The sequence below is a fragment of the Salmo salar genome, unplaced genomic scaffold (assembly GCF_905237065.1).
Source record: "Salmo salar unplaced genomic scaffold, Ssal_v3.1, whole genome shotgun sequence".
NCBI classification, from domain to species: Eukaryota; Metazoa; Chordata; class Actinopteri; order Salmoniformes; family Salmonidae; genus Salmo; species Salmo salar.
The window spans coordinates 169,422-194,958 of NW_025549764.1; the positions used below are offsets into that span (position 1 = coordinate 169,422).

The 25,537-nt window shown below is 46.0% G+C and overlaps 1 protein-coding gene across 1 annotated transcript; it reads left to right on the top strand.

The window, feature by feature from the left end:
* The first annotated feature begins 177 nt into the window (after positions 1-177).
* LOC106596928 (zinc fingers and homeoboxes protein 2-like) lies at positions 178-25,367 on the top strand. Its single transcript, XM_045713505.1, is given in 4 exon segments — positions 178-496; positions 21,333-23,055; positions 23,058-23,969; positions 24,429-25,367. Coding segments are annotated over 2 exon segments (2,481 nt in total). The 5' UTR covers positions 178-496; positions 21,333-21,476; the 3' UTR covers positions 23,960-23,969; positions 24,429-25,367.
* The last annotated feature ends 170 nt before the right edge of the window (positions 25,368-25,537 follow it).

The following is a 25,537-nucleotide window of genomic DNA, read 5'->3' on the forward strand; positions in this document are numbered from 1 at the left end:
GTACTGCAGCAAGACTAGCAGTAAAGTAGTGTCCCTCCCTAGACAAGCTTTGACCCGCCCAGTACTCTCAGTTTACTGCTTACTATTCAATGACCTACACAACGTTGATCTGGCGCAGAGCACAGGATGTCAACAACAGCTTATTCATTTTCAAAGTCGAAAGCAAGGCTCCAGCAACCACTGAAGGGCTGTCATTTCCCGGACACTATCCGAGGCTTGATACTGACCACCGTTCTAACTTTTAGGAGCGATTACAACAACTCCAGGATGGAAGTGGCCCTGCTATCGTATGCAAATACGTCCGCTGACGTAGTTGATCATGTGGTTTTTGGCGTAGATCCCCCTGCGAACGCGGATTTTTTTCGGCTGTTGTCTGGCGGATTCGGTCGAATCTGTAGAATAAATCGTCGTATTCGGTTGTTATCGTGTTGAAAGACCCGTTTTGGACCCCGTTTACCGGTGCTCGGCATCACAGCGCATCATACGTGGTGGACAGGTAAGAATATGCCAAATAGAATATTTATCAGTTTGCATATCGGCGAAAACAAGTCCCAAAGTTAAACCTGTAGCCTAGCTGTGTAGCTAGCTAGCCTCCCACCACCACTGTTTCTGTACGCAGACGCCACTACACATTTTAACTTGGCTAGCCACTAAACTTTGATTGTCCCGGTGTGGCTACACCTGATTGACGACCTGCGAGTAGTAACAATGTATCCAGTTTCAAGCAATGAAACGATGTGCCTACAGTCCTCGGGCTTTAGGAAGTTGTGTTTGCTACAATGCTGCGGTAATGTTAGTCGAGATTTGTGGGAGAGGACTTGTACTTTTTCCCTATGTCGACATAACCAGCAAAATATGGCCTCCACGCCGACATGGCGTTACGTCGTTGGCGAGGGAAGGGGACATTTGGGGAGCTTTTAAAAAATTTTTTTTATCTTGCCTATTTCTGTTGTATGCTATGGAATGGCGATTGGAATCATAAGACCGGAACGTTTTACATTGTATTCTAGTTCTGGAGTTTAACCAGCAACCTACTTCGATTTCGGGTACCAATGCCGTCCGTCGTATGATGTAGGCAGGCTGCAGGCAGCGGTGACGCCTTCTTGCACGTCCCTACTGCACTGTGGCAACAGTCACAGTAGAATAAAACGCCTCGTTGCAGTACAGCCAGACTACTGGTCGAAGTAGAATACATTTCACATATTGGTGGTTTAAGACGGGCTTGGTTCTCAGTATGAAGTTTGTTTCTTGATAAAGATCTATGCATAGATCTATGCATATGAAATGAGCCTGACACAATAGGCAGTATCTTTACATACTACAGTACTGTTGCCCAATGACATGCCTCATGTTATCATCATGTTATTTCCTCATGTTACACTACATGCTCATAATGTAGCCAAGTCAAGAAACGTCTGAAGTAGGTCTTTTATTGTGGTATTTAGTGGAGGGGTTACAGATTTGTATGATTATGGTGTCCAAAAGCCTGAAAAGATGCAGCACTCAACAGGATGACCTGATTTGACTTTTAGCCTACTGCATGTGTCCACTTACACCACTGTTAAAGGTACAGTGCATGTTTTTATGTTCACACAGGATTTCAAAACAACAGTTGTAGACCTCATCAACTAGGTTACTAACACAGGAGGTTGGTGGCACATTAATTGGGGAGGATGGGCTCGTGGTAATGACTGGAGCGGAATCAGTGGAATGGTATCAAATACCGTTCTGGAAAATGATGAGCCGTTCTCCCCTCAGCAGCCTCCACTGGTTACTAGGCATATTCAGGATATGTACAAACCCTGTGTGATCCTATCATCACATTTAGTCAGGGGGGGGGGATATCATCAACATTAGTGACCTGACTAATCCAGTCATGTCACAGTTGTGCAGCGTCTCTACGGTGACAACATCAGTTCATTTCTGACTGGTGGAATGTATTCATTCAGATCAAGGCATGGCAGTCATTCTCAAGTCATATGTACACACTGACTGCTGATGGCGTCATTACTTAGGCTTCGGTTGCTGAAGACAAATGTAGGCCTACATCCATTTGGTCTCCCTCCCTCCTCATCCCCATTCAGTGTCCTTGGTCTTTTCATGGTCCAGGCAGCGAATGGCTTGTTTAAAGATGGCCGCCTGTTCTTTCTGACTCATGTGGTGCTCACCTCAGCAATATCCTCTGTCAGACTCGGAGAGATGTTGTTCCTGCCTCCTCCTCTCTGCTTCTAGATGTGTCGTTAGCAAGGGGACTAAGATGGCCCTGGTGATGTCATACCTGCTGTGGGCATGTCTTCCTGTAAAAGCCCTGTAGTCTGTCTGTGTGGAGCGGCCACAGTCATGATGACTTCATGACAGCATAGAGACAGCCTCGTTAGCCTTGTGCTTATTATTAGGCAGTCGGGCCCCAAAAATGTAGTTCATCTTCTCAGTGAGAGGGTTCAGGAGCTACTCTTGTTTGAAAATGTATGCACTCTCTACTGTAAGTCGCTCTGGATAATAGTGTATGCTAAATGACTCAAATATATTTATTAGGCAGTCGGGCCCCAAAAATGTAGTTATTCTCCTCATTGAGCAGGTTGAGGAAGAGTCCAGACTAATGCCGTGCATGTGCTCGTCATGAATCATATGATGATCACCACATGATTACCCTCTTTTTATGTCTTTGTGTGTACATTTTTTTTAAAGGCTGGCCCTTTCAACCTGATTGTCCTGCAGCCCTGTCAATCACTCTTCAATCCCCCACTCATTCCAACCAATCAGGGAGCTTGGACACACTAGTGCTCCGCCCAGTCACCTCAAGTTAGCGCGTGGTGTTTACATGCCGTCTTAAGAAGAGAAGATGCATGTTGTGTAGTGACGTACTCTCACATGCTGTTTCTATCTTGAGGTGTTGTGCGTCCATCGAACATAACCACACAACAACGTCAAGAAGTTGAACGGAATTGTCTGTGTGTGCCGTGTGATGGTTACTAAGTGTTTAGTATGGGCCTCAACATCGTGTTCTGATCGGGCAACACTGGCGTGAGCAGAACAGAACCTAAGCAATCGGCGTCAGTTAATAGCAGGTGAGGACATTCACAGCCGACCACTCAGACGAGCAGTTTTTTTTCATGGCCTGTTAGTCGTTAACTGTATTCTTTTATTTTTCACTTTGGTAATGAGTCAAAGACTGCATGCAGCAGGTTACATAATGTTGCATAATAATGTTACCGACTCAATTTCCTTCATGTGGATTACAATGACAAATCACCATTGTCCAATCAGAGTAGTAAGAAGGAGAGGATCAGAATTCACAGGGTATGATAAGACAGGGGCTGTTTCTTTTCCAGAACAATAACCTACTTATAGTCTGAACCAACTCTCAGCTCTTTCCTATCCAAAGTCCTCTGAAACCACTACTCAACAAATATGGACATTTAAAAAACATTTTTGTCATTCAGCAGACGCTCTTATTCAAAGCGACGTGAAACACACTGAGAATGCCACTGCCGATAGAGCGTTTCTTCTCTTGCTGGAACAAAAGCGGTACCTGCAGCGTGCCGACCGGTAAAGAAGAACCTGACGTTTCTACCTGTAGAATCGCAATGCTCGTCGGTGGCCAACAACTTGGCTTTGAGCCAATCAGAGAGCACGAACCCCCACATGGGGGAGCCAACAGGAGTGAAAACAAAAAGGAAAAGTGGGCATTTTCTCCATACATCAACAGTTAAATGTCATGAGCCAGTCACACTTCACACTGTATGCAATGTAGGCTATGGGATGGTAGCTAGCTAAGTGCACGGATGCAATGCACACAAGGCCTGGGTAGTATACCGTATACCGAGGTATTTGGCAGTGGCCTCGGGATGGTTTTTCAATACCGCTGAAACTATTTATTTTGATGTTTTTCAATAAATGTTTATATTTGTAGCTACTTTTTAAAGTAAATACCTGCAGTCAACTTGTGCAATATATTAAGAGAGGAAGCTGATCACGTTGATCATTTCATCTGTCACATTATGAAGCTCACCGTAGTTCCCCAGAACAGTTGAGACAATCACGTGTTTGTTTGTAAATAGCACAACAGGAGAAAGTGCAACACATTCAGCAGAAATTAGCACATGGACATGCATTGCCAAACACTACTGCCACCTTCTGGTTTGGAGTATTTTAAAAAGGCAAAGTAGCTGACGACTTAAAGGTTTTTGCTGTGTGAACACAAAAAGAGATTGAGTGCCGACACCGTTCAGAGGTGCTAAGTACTGTCGGCATGTAAAAGTTTGACCAATGTGTCTAAGCTATTATTTTATTGAACCTTTTATTTAGCTAGGCAAGTCAGTTCAGCTTCAGATAGACAGCTAGGTGAGACGAGCACGTTTCAGTCCATAGTACATTTGTCCTCAGTGTTTATCAGCCAAGTCAGTGCCAGTAGGAAAAGACAAGTGCCAGTGTTTGAGTTACATAGGGATTGTTTTATCTGGAACTAAAAGAAGCCAAACTGTTGGAAAGAAAGGGCTTCACAGAGGAGAAGCAGTGATGTAAATAGAGTCCGAAAGCCACACAACTCTCACACAGACCGCATGGGTTTCCTAGGTAACGTCTCCCATCTGTTTTCTACTCAACAACAGTAAATTGATGTATTCATGTGTGTAATGGGCAGGCTTTCATGTTAGAGTACAGGGATAGGAAGGAGAGAAAAAGAGATGATAGGAGAGGGAGTTCGTACTGTTACGTGACCTAAACTGGGATATGCTTAACACCCCGGCCGTCCTACAATCTAAGCTAGATGCCCTCAATCTCACACAAATTATCAAAGAACCTACCAGGTACAACCCTAAATCCGTAACCATGGGCACCCTCATAGATATCATCCTGACCAACTTGCCCTCTAAATAAATCTCTGCTGTCTTCAACCAGGATCTCAGCGATCACTGCCTCATTGCCTGCATCCGTAATGGGTCCGCGGTCAAACGACCACCCCTCATTACTGTCAAACGTTCCCTTAACCTCTATGGGACCGGCGGGACGAATTCGTCCCACCTACGTAACAGCCACTGCCAGCCTGTGGCGCGATTTTCAAAATCTTCAAAATCCTATTACTTCAATTTCTCAAACATATGACTATTTTACAGCCATTTAAAGATAAGACTCTCGTTAATCTAACCACACTGTCCGATTTCAAAAAGGCTTTACAACGAAAGCAAAACATTAGATTATGTCAGCAGAGTACCAAGCCAGAAATAATCAGACACCCATTTTTCAAGCCAGCATATAATGTCACCAAAACCCAGAAGACAGCTAAATGCAGCACTCACCTTTGATGATCTTCATCAGATGACAACCCTAGGACATTATGTTATACAATACATGCATGTTTTGTTCAATCAAGTTCATATTTATATCAAAAACCAGCTTTTTACATTAGCATGTGACGTTCAGAACTAGCATACCCCCCGCAAACTTACGGGAATTCGCTAACATTTTACTAAATTACTCACGATAAACGTTCACAAAAAGCATAACAATTATTTTAAGAATTATAGATACAGACCTCCTCTATGCACTCGATATGTCCGATTTTAAAATAGCTTTTTGGTGAAAGCACATTTTGCAATATTCTAAGTACATAGCCCAGGCATCACGGGCTCGCTATTTAGACACCCGGCAAGTTTAGCACTCACCATAATCATATTTACTATTATAAAAATGTCATTACCTTTTGTTGTCTTCGTCAGAATGCACACCCAGGACGTCTACTTCAATAACAAATGTTGGTTTGGTCCAAAATAATCCATCGTTATATCCGAATAGCGGCGTTTTGTTCGTGCGTTCCAGACACTATCCGAAATAGTAAAGAAGTGTGGCGCTTGGCGCAATTCCTGACAATAAAATTCAAAGTATTCCATTGCCGTACGTCGAAGCATGTCAACCGCTGTTTAAAATCAATTTTTACGTCATTTTTCTCGTAGAAAGCGATAATATTCCGACAGGGAATCTCCTTTTCGGCAAACAGAGGAAAAAAATCCCAAAGGCGGGGGCGGTCGGGGTCACGCGCATAAGCTAGTGTCTCTTGATGGGCCACTTGAGAAAGGCGATAATGTGTTTCAGCCTGGGGCTGGAATGACGACATTCTCTTTTTTCCCGGGCTCTGAGAGCCTATGGAAGACGTGGGAAGTGTCACGTTAGAGCAGAGATCCTTAGTAAATGATAGAGATGGCAAAGAAGTTCCAGAAATGGTCAGACAGGCCACTTCCTGTAAAGGAATCTCTCAGGTTTTGACCTGCCATTTGAGTTCTGTTATACTCACAGACACCATTCAAACAGTTTTAGAAAATTTAGGGTGTTTTCTATCCATATGTAATAAGTATATGCATATTCTAGTTACTGAGTAGGAGTGGTAACCAGATTAAATCGGGTATGTTTTTTATCCAGCCGTGTCAATGCTGCCCCCTAGCCCTAACAGGTTAAACACTAGGTTGCTCTTTAAAAGTGCTTTCCTCACCATCTTAAATAAGCATGCCCTGTTAATCTTTTTTTTTAACTAAGAACGGATATAGTCCTTGGTTCACCCCAGACTTGACTGCCCTTGACCAGCACAAAACATCCTGTCGCGTACTGCATTAGCATCGAATAGCCCCCGCAATATGCAACTTTTCAGGGAATTCAGGAACCAATATACACAGTCAGTTAGGAAAGCTAAGGCTAGCTTTTTCAAGCAGAAATTTGTATCCTGTCGCACTAATTACAAAAAGTGTTAGGACACTAAAGTCCATGGAGAATAAGAGCACCTCCTCCTAGCTGCCCACTGCACTAGGCTAGGAAACATTGTCACTATCGATTCTCATAGATTTATTGGTGATTTCAATGAGCATTTTTCTACGGCTGGCTATGCTTTCCGCCTGGCTTTGTTGCAACCCCTATTACTAGTCTGTTCAACCTCTCTTTCGTATCGTCTGAGATCCCCAAAGATTGGAAAGCTGCCACGGTCATCCCCCTCTTCAAAAGGGAAGACACTCTAGACCCAAACTGTTATAGACCTATATCCATCCTTTCCTGCCTTTCTAAAATCTTTGAAAGCCAAGTTAACAAACAGATCACCGACCATTTCTAATCCCACCGTACCGTTTTCACTATGCAATCTGGTTTCCGAGCTGGTCATGGGTGCACCTCAGCCATGCTCAAGGTCCTAAACGATATCATAACCGCCATCGGTAAAAGACAGTACTGTGCAGCCGTGTTCATCAACCTGGCCAAGGCTTTCGACTCTGACGATCACCGCATTCTTATCGGCAGACTTAATAGCCTTGGTTTCTCAAATGATTGCCTCGCCTGGTTCACCAACTACTTCTCAGAGTTCAGTGTGTCAAATCGGAAGGCCTGTTGTCCGGACCTCTGGCAGTCTCTATGGGGATGCCACAGGGTTCAATTCTCGGGCCGACTCTTTCCTCTGTATATATCAATGATGTCACTCTTGCCGCTCGCGGATTCTCTGATCCACCTCTACACAGACGACACCATTCTGTATACATCTGGCCCTTCTTTGGACACTGCGTGAACAAACCTCCAGACGAGCTTCAATGCCATACAACTCTCCTTCCGTGACTTCCAACTGCTTTTAAATGCTAGTCAAACTAAATGCATGCTATTCAATCGATCACTATCCGTCCGACTAGCATCACTACTCTGGACGGTTCTGACTTAGAATATGTGGACAACTACAAATACCTAGGTGTCTGGTTAGACTGTAAATTCTCCTTCCAGACTCACATTAAGCATCTCCAATCCAAAATTAAATCTAGAATCGGCATCCTATTTCGCAAAACAAAGCCTTCACTCATGCTGCCAAGCATGTATGTTAGGATGGGAACTATATAATAATTAAGGATGAACGCCAGGAACAAGAAGTGTGACATTTTGGATTTCCTCCCTTCTGTAATAAGCAGCTAATTAGGTATTTTTACTTTATTCATGTGTTTAATCCGATACTGTTATATCTCCGGCTAAACTGTTATGTATGTAAGCACTTCAGAGTTATATCAAGCTAATAAGTCACTCGTAAGACAAAGTTGTAAGAGTGTTTAACTGTATCTTAATTTACTTTATAGTTCTCACAGAAGGTGATAATTCTGACTAAAAGGGAGGAGAGGGAGGGAGAGGGGAGGAGAGAAACAGGACCGGTTGAGAGAAGACGAGAGAAGGAAAGGAGAAGAGTATGTGAAGGCAAGGAGAGAGCATAAGAGGAGAGGACGACTCAGAATCAAAGTTTATTGGTTGCATACACAGATTTGCAGATGTCGCAGGTGCAGCGAAATGCTGGAGGAAGGGAGAGGACAGAAGAAAGAGCTCAGCTGGGGCTCTTCTCTCTGACTGCAGAAACCCACAGCTCTGACCCAGTCACGTGTCTCCAGCCTGACCAGCAGGTCACCCCTGCTGTAGCAGAGGCTGTCTCATATGTGGACACCCAGTAACACCAGTCATGCTTGGTTGACTACAGTAGGTCCAACAACTGTCTGTCGCTGATATAGGCTAGAGGAGGTACTCCAGATGGTTCATTAGAGAAACACTACTATGTGTTGGGGGCTATTTTGTAAATGACATCGCCGAAGTCAAGTATCGGTAGGATAGTCAGTTTTACGCGGGTGTATTTGGCAGCATGAGTGAAGGCTTTGTTTTGTGAAATAGGAAGCCGATTCTAGATTTCATTTTGGATTGGAGATGCTTAATGTGAGTCTGGAAGGACTACAGATGGTTTTACCAGACACCACCCTGCCAGGACTGACTGTTACAGATGGTTTCACCAGACACCACCCTGCCAGGACTGACTGTTACAGATGGTTTCACCAGACACCACCCTGCCAGGACTGACTGTTACAGATGGTTTCACCAGACACCACCCTGCCAGGACTGACTGTTACGGATGGTTTCCCCAGACACCACCCTGCCAGGACTGACTGTTACAGATGGTTTCCCCAGACACCACCCTGCCAGGACTGACTGTTACAGATGGTTTCACCAGACACCACCCTGCCAGGACTGACTGTTACAGATGGTTTCACCAGACACCACCCTGCCAGGACTGACTGTTACAGATGGTTTCACCAGACACCACCCTGCCAGGACTGACTGTTACAGATGGTTTCACCAGACACCACCCTGCCAGGACTGACTGTTACAGATGGTTTCACCAGACACCACCCTGCCAGGACTGACTGTTACAGATGGTTTCACCAGACACCACCCTGCCAGGACTGACTGTTACAGATGGTTTCACCAGACACCACCCTGCCAGGACTGACTGTTACAGATGGTTTCACCAGACACCACCCTGCCAGGACTGACTGTTACAGATGGTTTCACCAGACACCACCCTGCCAGGACTGACTGTTACAGATGGTTTCACCAGACACCACCCTGCCAGGACTGACTGTTACAGATGGTTTCACCAGACACCACCCTGCCAGGACTGACTGTTACAGATGGTTTCACCAGACACCACCCTGCCAGGACTGACTGTTACAGATGGTTTCACCAGACACCACCCTGCCAGGACTGACTGTTACAGATGGTTTCACCAGACACCACCCTGCCAGGACTGACTGTTACAGATGGTTTCACCAGACACCACCCTGCCAGGACTGACACACTCATGTCCACATAGCTCCTCATGTCAAGTCTCCAGTTTCCTTAAAAGCCCAATGCAGACTGTTTTATATCAAATCATTTCTGGGTAACAATGAAGTACCGTACTGTAATTGTTTTTAAATTAAACAGAAATAGCTTCTTAGCAAAGAGCAATTTCTCAAGCAAAATTTTTGCTAGGATTGTCTGTGTGGCCTGAGTGGGGAGCTGTTATTGGCAGAGGTCTGAAATTGTCTTTTATTATTGGTCTATTAACTAATTTAACAGAACTCCATCCCACCAAAACAGGCAGAAATTTAAGGCAGTCTTTTCAACCAGTTCTTACACTAAAAGGGACTTCATAATCACTAAAAGGGACTTAATAAGCATACTTCACAATTCCACAGTAATATTCCAACCTCGGTGTGGATAGATATATATTTATCCACACTATTATTTATATATATATATATATATTTATATATACTACTATTTTCTACATTGTAGAATAGTGAAGCCATCAAAACTATGAAATAACACATATGGAATCATGTAATAACCAAAAAAGTGTTAATCAAAATATATTTGACATTATTCAAAGTAGCCAGCCTTTTCCTTGATGACAGCTTTGCTCACTCTTGGCATTCTCTCCACTGGAATTAACAGGTGTGCCTTGATAAAAGTTCATTTGTGGGATTTCTTTCCTTAATGCATTTGAGCCAATCAGTTGTGTTATGACAAGGTAGGGAGGTATACAAAAGATAGCCCTATTTGGTAAAAGACCAAGTCCATAATATGGCCAGAACAGCTCAAATAAGCAAAGAGAAACGACAGTCCAGTACTTTAAGACATGAAGGTCAGTCAATACGAAACATTTCAAGAACTATGCAAAGGACATGTCGTGCTGCATGAGGCACATGGTGGTCACACCAGATACTCACTGGTTTTCTGATCCATGCCCCTACCTTGTTTTTAAAGGTATCTGTGACCAACAGATGCATATCTGTATTCCCAATCATGTGAAATCCATAGATTAAGGCCTAATGAATTTATTTAAATTGACTGATTTCCTTATGAACTGTAACTCAGTAAAGTCTTTGAAATTGTTGCATGTTGCATTTCTTTATATTTTTGTTCAGTATATAAATATGTTGCGTTTCTTTATATTTTTGTTCAGTATATAAATATGTTGCGTTTCTTTATATTTTTGTTCAGTATATAAATATGTTGCGTTTCTTTATATTTTTGTTCAGTATATAAATATGTTGCGTTTCTTTATATTTTTGTTCAGTATATAAATATGTTGCGTTTCTTTATATTTTTGTTCAGTATATAAATATGTTGCGTTTCTTTATATTTTTGTTCAGTATATAAATATGTTGCGTTTCTTTATATTTTTGTTCAGTATATAAATATGTTGCGTTTCTTTATATTTTTGTTCAGTGTATAAATGTGTTTTGTACAAGAGGACAGAGTTCAAGAAAGCATGATCATTCTCAGGGTTAGACTGCATTGTGAATGCATGGACATGGTTTGATAACTGTCAAAGTATTTCTTGACTGGAGGACTTCATGCTTCCCTCAGCTTGGTAGTAATATTAGGATTCCTTTTCTAAACCAAATACTTACCTCCTCATGCTGTCTGTATTCACTGTGAATACCAGGCTCAGTCTTGTAGTACTACTAGGTCTTTACCAGTACAATGCAGTCTATGCAATGGTCCGCTTGGGCAAAGTATAGATTCAATTGACCCCCACCTGGATTCTACCAGTTCAATACAAGCATATGTATTGTGGACCCCCTCCAACTTGATGTTTATACAGTAGAATCAAAAGGGCTGATGTCTTATCTAAGTTGGTTGGGCCAAAAGTAGTGAGGCGGAACATTCTGGTCTCTGGTGAAGTGGAGAGAATAAATCCCTCCCCCTGCTGTTAGCCTGTTTCCATGGTAACCGGGCTGCTAGACCACTTCAGACTTTGACTGCTATATTTAAAGACATGGTGGGACCCTAACCAGTAACTTTGGACTATTTAATTGTCCAAATCAGAATCAATGTGATGGACTGACTGGACTCACCCCGGATATGATAAAGACTTGCTCCAGTCCAGTAGTAGCCTGGTAGGCTTAAACATTGGGGTTTAAACACTGTTATTTATATCATTCTAATACAGAGAATCTGCACCAGGCTTCCAGTGCACTACTCAAAATTCCTTGGACCAATTCAGTTATTATTATTCTGTGTTCATAACCTAGATAAAATGGTAAGTAAAAGCAGGGAAAGAGTGATTGCCGGTTTCAATGCAGAGCTACAGTGTTTTTTTTCAGGGCCAATTTGATGAGATTTAAATGAATTCTGTGACGTTCCCAGATTCAGCCCCCTGCTGGGGATGCAGTATTAGCAGAGCACTGTCTCCTCCCACACACCTCTCTCCCTCCCTCCATCATCATCACCCTCTAGAACACTGGAGCTGTGGGTCTGTTCAGAAAGCCGCAAAGTTTCACAACATTACACAAAGTTCAGATAGAAATGCACTGTCTAGATCAGACATACTTCTCTGTCTGGTAGAAGAATAGGGAATTAAGTCACTTCTATTTGTTGCGTTTCTGTCGCTGCCAAAGTTCTGAACACTTCACCTCACTGAATACAGCAGACCTCTGATCTATGGAACATGGAACAGTGAGCCCGTCTGGATGGAATGCCTACCTTCTTCCTGTCCACTCTGTTATCCTAGCAACAGCAGTCTGTGCCTTGTCCCCCTCCCCACACCCACCATGACATGTGTTTCTGTCACGTCAGATGAAGGCTGCTCTGAAAGTTTCTCGCCACTCAGCAGGTGGATCCATTCTGCTCTTCAGTATGTTGTTATTTACCACCTGTCTTGTTGTCATGGTAGATATGGAAGGGCTGTAGTGATGGTGTGATGGGCTCATGAGTCATAGTGTTGTCTCTGATTGGCCGGATAGAAAGGTCCTTTGACACACAGTCTCTGACTCGGCAGCTTCACACTTGTAGGGATTCATTGGCCAGCTGTTGCAATTCCTGGACACACAGCAGGTTGAGAGACACACACAGCAGGTTGAGCTGTGTTGAGACACACACAGCAGGTTGAGAGACACACACAGCAGGTTGAGAGACACACACAGCAGGTTGAGAGACACACACAGCAGGTTGAGAGACACACACACACACACACACAGCAGGTTGAGAGACACACACAGCAGGTTGAGAGACACACACACACACAGCAGGTTGAGAGACACACAGCAGGTTGAGAGACACACACAGCAGGTTGAGAGACACACACAGCAGGTTGAGAGACACACAGCAGGTTGAGAGACACACACACACACACACACACACACACACACACAGCAGGTTGAGAGACACACACACACACACACAGCAGGTTGAGAGACACACACACACACACACAGCAGGTTGAGAGACACACACACACACACAGCAGGTTGAGAGACACACACACACACACACAGCAGGTTGAGAGACACACACACACACAGCAGGTTGAGAGACACACACACACACACACACAGCAGGTTGAGAGACACACACACACACACACACACACACACAGCAGGTTGAGAGACACACACACACACACACAGCAGGTTGAGAGACACACACACACACACACACACAGCAGGTTGAGAGACACACACACACACACACACACAGCAGGTTGAGAGACACACACACACACACACACACAGCAGGTTGAGAGACACACACACACACACACACAGCAGGTTGAGAGACACACACACACACACACACACAGCAGGTTGAGAGACACACACACACACACACACACAGCAGGTTGAGAGACACACACACACACACACACACACAGCAGGTTGAGAGACACACACGCACACACACAGCAGGTTGAGAGACACACACGCACACACACAGCAGGTTGAGAGACACACACGCACACACACAGCAGGTTGAGAGACACACACGCACACACACAGCAGGTTGAGAGACACACACGCACACACACAGCAGGTTGAGAGACACACACACACGCACACACACAGCAGGTTGAGAGACACACACACACGCACACACACAGCAGGTTGAGAGACACACACGCACACACACAGCAGGTTGAGAGACGCACACGCACACACACAGCAGGTTGAGAGACGCACACGCACACACACAGCAGGTTGAGAGACGCACACGCACACACACAGCAGGTTGAGAGACGCACACGCACACACACAGCAGGTTGAGAGACGCACACAGCAGTTTGAGAGACGCACACAGCAGTTTGAGAGACGCACACAGCAGGTTGAGAGACGCACACGCACACACACAGCAGGTTGAGAGACGCACACGCACACACACAGCAGGTTGAGAGACGCACACGCACACACACAGCAGGTTGAGAGACGCACACGCACACACACAGCAGGTTGAGAGACGCACACGCACACACACAGCAGGTTGAGAGACGCACACGCACACACACAGCAGGTTGAGAGACGCACACAGCAGTTTGAGAGACGCACACAGCAGGTTGAGAGACGCACACAGCAGGTTGAGAGACGCACACAGCAGGTTGAGAGACGCACACAGCAGGTTGAGAGACGCACACAGCAGGTTGAGAGACGCACACAGCAGGTTGAGAGACGCACACGCACACAGCAGTTTGAGAGACGCACACGCACACAGCAGTTTGAGAGACGCACACGCACACAGCAGTTTGAGAGACGCACACAGCAGGTTGAGAGACGCACACAGCAGGTTGAGAGACGCACACAGCAGGTTGAGAGACGCACACAGCAGGTTGAGAGACGCACACAGCAGGTTGAGAGACGCACACAGCAGGTTGAGAGACGCACACGCACACACACAGCAGGTTGAGAGACACACACACACAGCAGGTTGAGAGACACACAGCAGGTTGAGAGACACACAGCAGGTTGAGAGACACACACACACACACACAGCAGTTTGAGAGACACACACACACACACACAGCAGTTTGAGAGACACACACACACACACACAGCAGTTTGAGAGACACACACACACACACAGCAGGTTGAGAGACACACACACACACACACAGCAGGTTGAGAGACACACACACACACAGCAGGTTGAGAGACACACACACACACACAGCAGGTTGAGAGACACACACACACACACACAGCAGGTTGAGAGACACACACACACACACACAGCAGGTTGAGAGACACACACACACACAGCAGGTTGACACACACACACACACAGCAGGTTGACACACACACACACACACAGCAGGTTGACACACACACACACACACAGCAGGTTGACACACACACACACACACAGCAGGTTGACACACACACACACACACAGCAGGTTGAGACACACACACACACACACAGCAGGTTGACACACACACACACACAGCAGGTTGACACACACACACACACAGCAGGTTGGACACACACACACACACAGCAGGTTGACACACACACACACACAGCAGGTTGACACACACACACACACAGCAGGTTGACACACACACACACACACAGCAGGTTGACACACACGCACACAGCAGTTTGAGAGACGCACACGCACACAGCAGTTTGAGAGACGCACACGCACACAGCAGTTTGAGAGACGCACACAGCAGGTTGAGAGACGCACACAGCAGGTTGAGAGACGCACACAGCAGGTTGAGAGACGCACACAGCAGGTTGAGAGACGCACACGCACACACACAGCAGGTTGAGAGACACACACACACAGCAGGTTGAGAGACACACACACACAGCAGGTTGAGAGACACACACAGCAGGTTGAGAGACACACAGCAGGTTGAGAGAACACACACACACACACACACAGCAGTTTGAGAGACACACACACACACACAGCAGTTTGAGAGACACACACACACACACACAGCAGGTTGAGAGACACACACACACACACACAGCAGGTTGAGAGACACACACACACACACACAGCAGGTTGAGAGACACACACACACACACAGCAGGTTGAGAGACACACACACACACACACAGCAGGTTGAGAGACACACACACACACACACAGCAGGTTGAGAGACACACACACACACACACACAGCAGGTTGACACACACACACACACAGCAGGTTGGACACACACACACACACAGCAGGTTGACACACACACACACACAGCAGGTTGACACACACACACACACAGCAGGTTGACACACACACACACACAGCAGGTTGACACACACACACACACAGCAGGTTGACACACACACACACACAGCAGGTTGACACACACACACACACAGCAGGTTGACACACACACACACACACACGCACACAGCAGGTTGACACACACGCACACAGCAGTTTGAGAGACGCACACGCACACAGCAGTTTGAGAGACGCACACAGCAGGTTGAGAGACGCACACAGCAGGTTGAGAGACGCACACAGCAGGTTGAGAGACGCACACAGCAGGTTGAGAGACGCACACAGCAGGTTGAGAGACGCACACGCACACACACAGCAGGTTGAGAGACGCACACGCACACACACAGCAGGTTGAGAGACACACACACACACAGCAGGTTGAGAGACACACACACACAGCAGGTTGAGAGACACACACAGCAGGTTGAGAGACACACAGCAGGTTGAGAGACACACACACACACACACACACAGCAGTTTGAGAGACACACACACACACACACACAGCAGTTTGAGAGACACACACACACACAGCAGTTTGAGAGACACACACACACACACAGCAGTTTGAGAGACACACACACACACAGCAGTTTGAGAGACACACACACACACACACAGCAGTTTGAGAGACACACACACACACACACAGCAGGTTGAGAGACACACACACACACAGCAGGTTGAGAGACACACACAGCAGGTTGAGAGACACACACAGCAGGTTGAGAGACACACACACACACACACACACAGCAGGTTGACACACACACACACACACACACACACAGCAGGTTGACACAGACACACACACAGCAGGTTGACACACACACACACACACAGCAGGTTGACACACACACACACACAGCAGGTTGACACACACGCACACAGCAGGTTGACACACACGCACACAGCAGGTTGACACACACGCACACAGCAGTTTGAGAGACGCACACGCACACAGCAGTTTGAGAGACGCACACGCACACAGCAGGTTGAGAGACGCACACGCACACAGCAGATTGACAGACGCACACGCACACAGCAGGTTGACAGACACACACACGCACACAGCAGGTTGAGAGACACACACGCACACAGCAGGTTGACAGACACACACACAGCAGGTTGACACACAGCAGAGGGGAAGTCAGTAACTCTTCAGCTTGGTTGTTATTGTGTCAGATGGAATGACCTTAGTGATCTGATGACGGAGTGATCCGTCGTCCTATGGATGTTTCATGTTCTGTAACTGATGTTGACGTCTGTGGCAGCCTAATCATCAGGAATGATTCATGATGTGGATGAGCCTGTTAATGTATGTTCTCCTGTTGGAAGCAAATAATGAAAGCCCCTTGAATACCGCAGCGAGTCACCACAGCAGTGTCCATTGGGGGAGTTACTTTGGTATCTGCTGGCCTGGGTTAGTATGTGTCAGTCGGGCTGGGAGCATATGAGTGGACAGACTAGGTCTCCATAGCAGAGTCAGACTCGCGCTCTCAGAGACAGTGAGCTGAGGACATGATATGAGACACAAAGCGTCGGCTGGGACCTCATGCAAGTTTAATTTGGCTCCAGTATGGCGGGGCGCTCCTCTCCACCCAGCCTGACACGCCACAGCAGCACAGGGATAAGACGCCCAGCCTGGCACGCCGCAGCAGCACAGGGATAAGACGCCCAGCCTGGCACGCCGCAGCAGCACAGGGATAAGACGCCCAGCCTGGCACGCCGCAGCAGCACAGGGATAAGACGCCCAGCCTGGCACGCCGCAGCAGCACAGGGATAAGACGCCCAGCCTGGCACGCCGCAGCACAGTCCTGAATGGAGAGGAGAGCGTCAGTCTGCTAGCAGGACTCATTAGGACACGCAACAGAAAATGTTTTGAAACGGACCATTAGTGTTTCTCAATGGACAAGTCGACGTAGTCCCTCTCTTTTCAGTCCTTTTCTTCCATTTGGAGCCGACTGAACACGACCCAGGTCTGGCAGACAGACGGACTGGCTCTTAGCAACGGCCCCTCAGTCCGCCTGACTCCACACTGCAGCCTTCCTGGCTCCATGTCTCCTCCCAGATGAATGAATACCTGTGAGGTGTGTTTTTAATACACTGCAGCCTTCCTGGCTCCATGTCTCCTCCCAGATGAATGAATACCTGTGAGGTGTGTTTTTAATACACTGCAGCCTTCCTGGCTCCATGTCTCCTCCCAGATGAATGAATACCTGTGAGGTGTGTTTTTAATACACTGTAGCCTTCCTGGCTCCATGTCTCCTCCCAGATGAATGAATACCTGTGAGGTGTGTTTTTAATACACTGCAGCCTTCCTGGCTCCATGTCTCCTCCCAGATGAATGAATACCTGTGAGGTGTGTTTTTAATACACTGCAGCCTTCCTGGCTCCATGTCTCCTCCCAGATGAATGAATACCTGTGAGGTGTGTTTTTAATACACTGCAGCCTTCCTGGCTCCATGTCTCCTCCCAGATGAATGAATACCTGTGAGGTGTGTTTTTAATACACTGCAGAAGCAGCATCAACAGCAATGCAACGAGGGCAAGTCAATGTCCGGACTGTGGTTGTCATAACTACCTTATGGAAATGAGTCTGTCCTGAATTTTAATGATGCACCTCTTCTGCTGGTTATGGGAATACCCCAAGTTACGATCCAATGAGTGACTGAGTTGATGACGGCAGTCATTTGTATTTGACATTTCCCAGTGCTGATGTAGCTAGTCATGGATGTTCTACCTAGACCATCTCTTACCAGAGCCCTGACCACCAGACCAACAGCATGGAACATGTTCTACCTAGACCATCTCTTACCAGAGCCCTGACCACCAGACCAACAGCATGGAACATGTTCTACCTAGACCATCTCTTACCGGAGCCCTGACCACCAGACCAACAGCATGGAACATGTTCTACCTAGACCATCTCTTACCGGAGCCCTGACCACCAGACCAACAGCATGGAACATGTTCTACCTAGACCATCTCTTACCAGAGCCCTGACCACCAGACCAACAGCATGGAACATGTTCTACCTAGACCATCTCTTACCAGAGCCCTGACCACCAGACCAACAGCATGGAACATGTTCTACCTAGACCATCTCTTACCGGAGCCCTGACCACCAGACCAACAGCATGGAACATGTTCTACCTGGACCATCTCTTACCGGAGCCCTGACCACCAGACCAACAGCATGGAACATGTTCTACCTGGACCATCTCTTACCGGAGCCCTGACCACCAGACCAACAGCATGGAACATGGATGTTCTGTGTTCTAAACAGTGGGCTGTAACAGTTGTTCCTGAAATGAAACATGTTGGTTCTCATCCCAAGCACCACTCCACTGGGTCTTAGTCACCATTGTGAAGAAAGCAATCTTTGAAGAGTTTGAAGAGAGGCAGTTACTGAAATGTGATATTTGATAGCTTTCTCCTGATTTAGTGAACTGATAAATGATCCGAGGTCAGGCAGTCCACTGTGAAAACAGATTTGTTTCTTCATTTTGGAGCCAAAAGCTACATTCACCATTCATCACACAAAGCCTACTCTTCTATTAAAGTCCTCTTACCATCATTTACCTGCTGTCCTGTCCAGCGGATTCTATCAGTTCAGTCACTGCTGGAAGTCAGAACACATCGGCCCTTATAAAAGTGTTCTATTGCAGAACCAAAAGTCTGTTATAGAAAAACACTTTCTCCCTTCCAGTTTTGTTGCATGGAAATGTGATTTGGTAATGCATGAGGCAACTAGAATATCAATTACTTCTTTCACGCTCTCTTGAATTAGCTCCTCTATCGCTTCATAAAAAAAAAGAAATGCTCAGGGAAATTAAATCCATGTACTGTATTATATTGCATCCTTAAGGCTTCTCTGAAGTTTTTTCACATCTGTTACCTTGGAGCTGATTCTGTGTTGGTGCGTTGTCAGATTTAGCTACAGTATGTGTTGCACCAACATGGAGCTGTCTTGGCTTTGGGTGTATGTATTACTGGCTTTAGGCCTTTAAACATGCACTTTGTGGAAAAATCACTCTGCTATTTCCTGGTTGCTAAAATTCAAATAGTTCGCTTAATTTCAGTTTGTGACAAAACAAGCAAGTATAGTGTAGAGAATCATTGTACCATGTAAACGGCTGTGAAATATATTTTTCCATAACTAAAAAGAGTATTTTCAGCTGTTTGATACTAGTGTACAAAACCGTAAAAGATGCTAAAAAACAACAGTGCACACAGAACAGATCTACAGCTTCTTAGACTTGCTTTCAATGAGTGACAGATCTATAACACATATTTCTGTGTGAATTTGGTTGGGTTGCCCATAAAAGTAACATTACATATGCCATCTCTCTGTTGAAGTTGCAATCTGTTACTAGGGAGACGGTTACATATTGCAGCGTCAACAGAGCGATGACATATGTAATCTGTAACTAGGGAGACGGTTACATATTGCAGCTTCAACAGAGAGATGACATATGTAATCTGCTACTAGGGAGACAGTTACATATTGCAGCTTCAACAGAGATGACATATGTAATCTGTAACTAGGGAGACAGTTACATATTGCAGCTTCAACAGAGAGATGACATATGTAATCTGTTACTAGGGAGACAGTTACATATTGCAGCTTCAACAGAGAGATGACATATGTAATCTGTTACTAGGGAGACAGTTACATATTGCAGCTTCAACAGAGAGATGACATATGTAATCTGTTACTAGGGAGACAGTTGCATATTGCAGCTTCAACAGAGAGATGACATATGTAATCTGCTACTAGGGAGACAGTTACATATTGCAGCGTCAACAGAGAGATGACATATGTAATCTGTTACTAGGGAGACAGTTACATATTGCAGCTTCAACAGAGAGATGACATATGTAATCTGCTACTAGGGAGACGGTTACATATTGCAGCGTCAACAGAGAGATGACATATGTAATCTGCTACTAGGGAGACAGTTACATATTGCAGCTTCAACAGAGAGATTACATATGTCATCTGCTACTAGGGAGACAGTTACATATTGCAGCGTCAACAGAGAGATGACATATGTCATCTGCTACTACGGAGACAGTTACATATTGCAGCGTCAACAGAGAGATGACATATGTAATCTGCTACTAGGGAGACAGTTACATATTGCAGCGTCAACAGAGAGATGACATATGTAATCTGCTACTAGGGAGACGGGATCGGAAGCAATTTTGGGTTTCCAGGATTACCGTCATTGAGTTTGAAAGGCTTGTTTTGTCACAGAAGGGACAAGCTAGGCCCTGTGACAGAGGGATGGAGAACAATAACTCTGAATATGTACAATAGTTTAGGGACATTTTCATTGCAGAGTTAGGCCTTATTACCATGGCCATTTATGTTAAGTAGAAAAGAGGAAGAAAAATGATGACTATTGAACCGGCGGTATGGGATTTTAATATTGTCTGTTTTCAGGTTATTGTAGGAATGTCCTTGTTTGTTTAATTTCTCCTCTCTCCCCCCCAGATTGGGTGATCTGGGATGAAGTCTCATGAATTCCCTCATTGGAGCTGACATTAACAGTCAGCTGGAACAACAAGTGCATATTCTTCACAAGACAAACATCCCCTACAACGTCCGTCTAACAGTCCCAGGTGACCTACGCACGCCATGGCCAGCCGAAGGAAGACCACGACCCCTTGTAGAGCTGATGCTGTTTTTAGAGGTGATGACATGATGGGGCAAGAGGATCCAGGTGAGATGGAGGTGGAGGTATCGGCGAATGACAAAAGCACAGTGGTGAATGGATCCACAGAGATGCTTCCTGGGGAGGACTGGAGCTCTGGGACAGAGCCTAGTGGTTCACGTCAGGAGTCGCCGGCTCCTGAGAAACCTAATGCTGTGGATTCAAGGCCTCAGAGGAAGCAGCAGGGAGGCTATGAATGCAAGTACTGTCCGTTCTCTACGCAGAACCTGAATGAGTTCAAGGAACACGTGGACTCCAATCACCCCAATGTCATTCTCAACCCGCTCTACCTGTGTGCTGTGTGCAACTTCAACACAAAGAAGTTTGACACCTTGACAGAGCACAATGAGAGGTGTCATCCAGGGGAGAGCAACTTTAAGTTCAAGAGAATCAAACTGAACAATCAGACCATCCTAGAGCAGTCGATAGAAGGAGCAAGCAACGCTGTCGTCTGTGATTCAACCAACGGCATTCTGACTGGAGAAGACTTTGCCACTTTCCCCCTGAGCAAATCCACCACAGTGAAGATTAGTAAGCCAAAAACGGACAACAAACGGTTATTCACAGAAAGTCAACCGGACAGACTCAACCCCGAGCTCCCCAGAAAGCAGATCGCCGCCGTGAATGTGAACGGGACCGTGATCATCCCAGAAGCGACCCTAAAAGATAGCATCTCTCATATCATGCCTTCTCTTCAGCGCCCGCCTAACTACAACTTAGTACCAAAAATCGCTGTCCCTTTGAACACCTCTAAGTACAACCCTTCACTGGACAGTAACCTGACACTCATCACATCCTTCACCAAGTTCCCGTACCCGACCCAAGCGGAGCTGTCCTGGCTTACCGCTGCCTCGAAGCACCCCGAGGAACAGATCAAGGTGTGGTTCACCCTCCAGAGGCTGAAGCAAGGCATCAGCTGGTCCCCTGAAGAGGTGGAAGAAGCTCGGAAGAAGATGTTCAACGGTACCATCCAGTCAGTCCCACAGACCACCTTCACCGTGCTGAGCGGTGCCCAGATGGCTCAGTCCACCAAAGGACAACAGTCCCTAGTTCAATCCGTCCCCTTCAACCTCCTGGGACAGACCAGTTATGTGTTGACGCCCGTTGCAAACGGCTCAGCTGTCAGTTGTTCTCCCATCACACTAACCATGGCAAACCAGGTCGTGCAGTCAGTAAAGCGACCCTTGGCAGCTCCAGTAGTGGCCGCTTCAGAGATCAAACGTCCCTCCATAATCCAGACGATTCAGGCACCTAGACTGGTGGCTTCGCCTAAACCCAGCTTCACTTCAGACTCCGATAAAACCCCGGACCAGATTGCTGTACTGAAAGCTAGTTACACCCAGTGCCAGTTCCCTGAAGAGGAGGAAGTGTACCGTCTCATTGAGTCCACCGGCCTCTCTAGAGGAGAAATCAAGAAGTGGTTCAGCGAGCAACGACTCCTCAATCACAAGGTGGCGCCACAGGTGATCAAGATTGAGCCCCAGGCATCGAAAGACAGTCAGCCCAAAAGGCTGTCCCCACCCAGTTTCCTCTCCTGGAGAGGCTCAAAGGCAAATCCTCTGAGCAGCTCAAGATGCTAGAGGAGAGTTTTCAGAGGACCAGCTCCCCCACTGAAATTGACGTTGACAACCTCGTTGTGGACACAAGGCTCTCCAAGACTGAGATCGACTGCTGGTTCTCAGAGCGCAGAGCGTTGCGGGACAACTTGGAGCAAGCCCTGGCAAACTCCATGGGTCCTAAGAGCCTTGAGGAGCAACGAGGGATACTAAATAGTGTTTACGAACAGGACAGCAAAGTCCGGTGCTCACCTCTTCCCATTGTCACCACTTCCACCAGTCCTGAGCCAATCGATAGGAAATCCCTAGGGCTTCTCAAAGAGGTGTTCACCCAGACCCAGTGGCCGTCGCCAGAGGAGTACAGCCAGCTGGAGGGACAGACTGGTTTGTCTCGTACAGAGATTGTCCGCTGGTTCAAGGAAAACCGATCCGCCCTGAAGAATGGAACCTTGGACTGGATGGAACAGTTCCAGAAAGTCAACGGCAAAGCAGAACAGAATGGTCAGAGCTCGTCAGGGATTACAGAACGACCCCCAAGCAGCATTCTCCAGCAGCACTTCACAGAAGCCAAGACGACACTGCTTTCAGCAGAAGACGCAGAAAAGCTTCCATTGCAGTCGAAACTCATCAACCAGGACATAGTCCAGTGGTTTACCAGTAAACTGGGCCAGAGTATGACAGACATCAGCAGGGGCAGGGACCAACATGGACAGGCCAACGTGGACAGAAGCAGGTGGGTGAAGGTGACCATGGCTGTAGGGGACGAGACTAAAGGTGCTTTGGAGAACCAGAAGATCGGATCAGAAGCAGAGGTGCTGATGGGAGACCAACCTGGTCGGGTGACTGGATGAAAAGAGCATGGTGAGTAGTCTATGATAAGCTACTGTACTGCAAATGTATAATTCCTTTGATAATGACGCATTTCAGTGTTAATGATCTCGTCTTGATGCCTGTAAGTAACTCAGTCAAAAAAAGATGTCCCAGATGCAGGGGAATTGGTTATGTAGTAGTGTGATGGCTTTCCCTTTAACAGAGAGATGGCTAGCAACAATCTAGCAGCTGTGGCTTTGAACCACCCGGGAAGCCTGTAATTTAGCCTTCAGAAAAACATCTTGGCAGGAAGAGGCTATTGAGATTATACACATGTGGTTATGACTGGGGATTTTTCCCCCTGGTGAACAGAAAAGCACCTCTGATAGCCTGCTGTATGGGTCTGTTAACTGCAGAATGATAGCTTAACTAAATGTGAAGTTAACAACAACGGGTGTAGTCAGCCATTTGTATAACAAGTCTGTGTTTTGACATTTTACTTTGTTTCAGAGGATACTGAGTTTCTCAAGCAGAAGATTCTCAAGATTGTTGAATCTGGAACCAATGATTTCCTACCTGGCCTGTGACATCAGCACAGTGGACAGTAGAGTCCACTCCAAACACTGACTGGCCAGACCATTGAGTGCCAAAGCTGGACTTGATGCATTATTATTATTACACTTAATAAAAAGGGCCCTTGTAAATATTTTTCTGTATTGCAAAAGCTTTGTAAACATTTTCGGGGTTGCTGGTTTTTACATTTCTAACATGAGTCAATAACCCCTAAAAGAGGAATGTTTGGGTTTTTATGACGGTAATTATAAGCCAATTCATCAGGGTTTTTTTTAACAAAACGTTTAGTGACTGACAGCTGGTCATAGATGGCACTTATTTCAAGTGGATAGACAAGTAACACTTCTGATCTGATAACCAGTGAGTTCATCCATTGGACTAAAGGGTTTATAGTGGTTCTCTAGCAGACCATAGAATCACCTAGCCTGGGTACCAGATGTTTGGCATATGACAAGGAGTGGAATGATGGCACAAACAGGTCTCCTACCCAGGCTAAGAATCCCATACTTACATTACAATAACAGTTGTCCCCCCTCTCTCATGCTGAATGCTACCGCTGCTGAGACGACAGTCAGCCACAGAATGGACATGAATAAAACAAGAAAATGCACTGTACATGTTTTTTGTAGTTCAGTCTCATTTTGAATTGCAGCGTCCGTAACTGGTCTTTTCTCGTGTTGGCTTTCTAGATATCCATAGATATCCTAGGTGTTAGGCTCAATTTCAATGGCTCGCTCCTTGAGTTTCATGCCTCCTATTAGTGAATCATGTTCATACATGTATCTGGAATACTGTACTGCTACCAAGAATCTCTTTGCTTGATTTTTTTTTTTTGAAATCCGTCTGCTGTAACTCAATAAAACACAACCAACTGAAGGATGTCTCTTGGTCCCTTGTGCAGTGGTCACTACTCAGATACTTAACCCTAAGGTCCCAGGGCTGGTTTCTACTAAGCTAACATATGGAATAGTTTTTCTAGGTGGTCATGCCGAGGATCATTTAGTTATTTTAGGACAGCTGTATGTGTTATAAAATACTAATCAAAA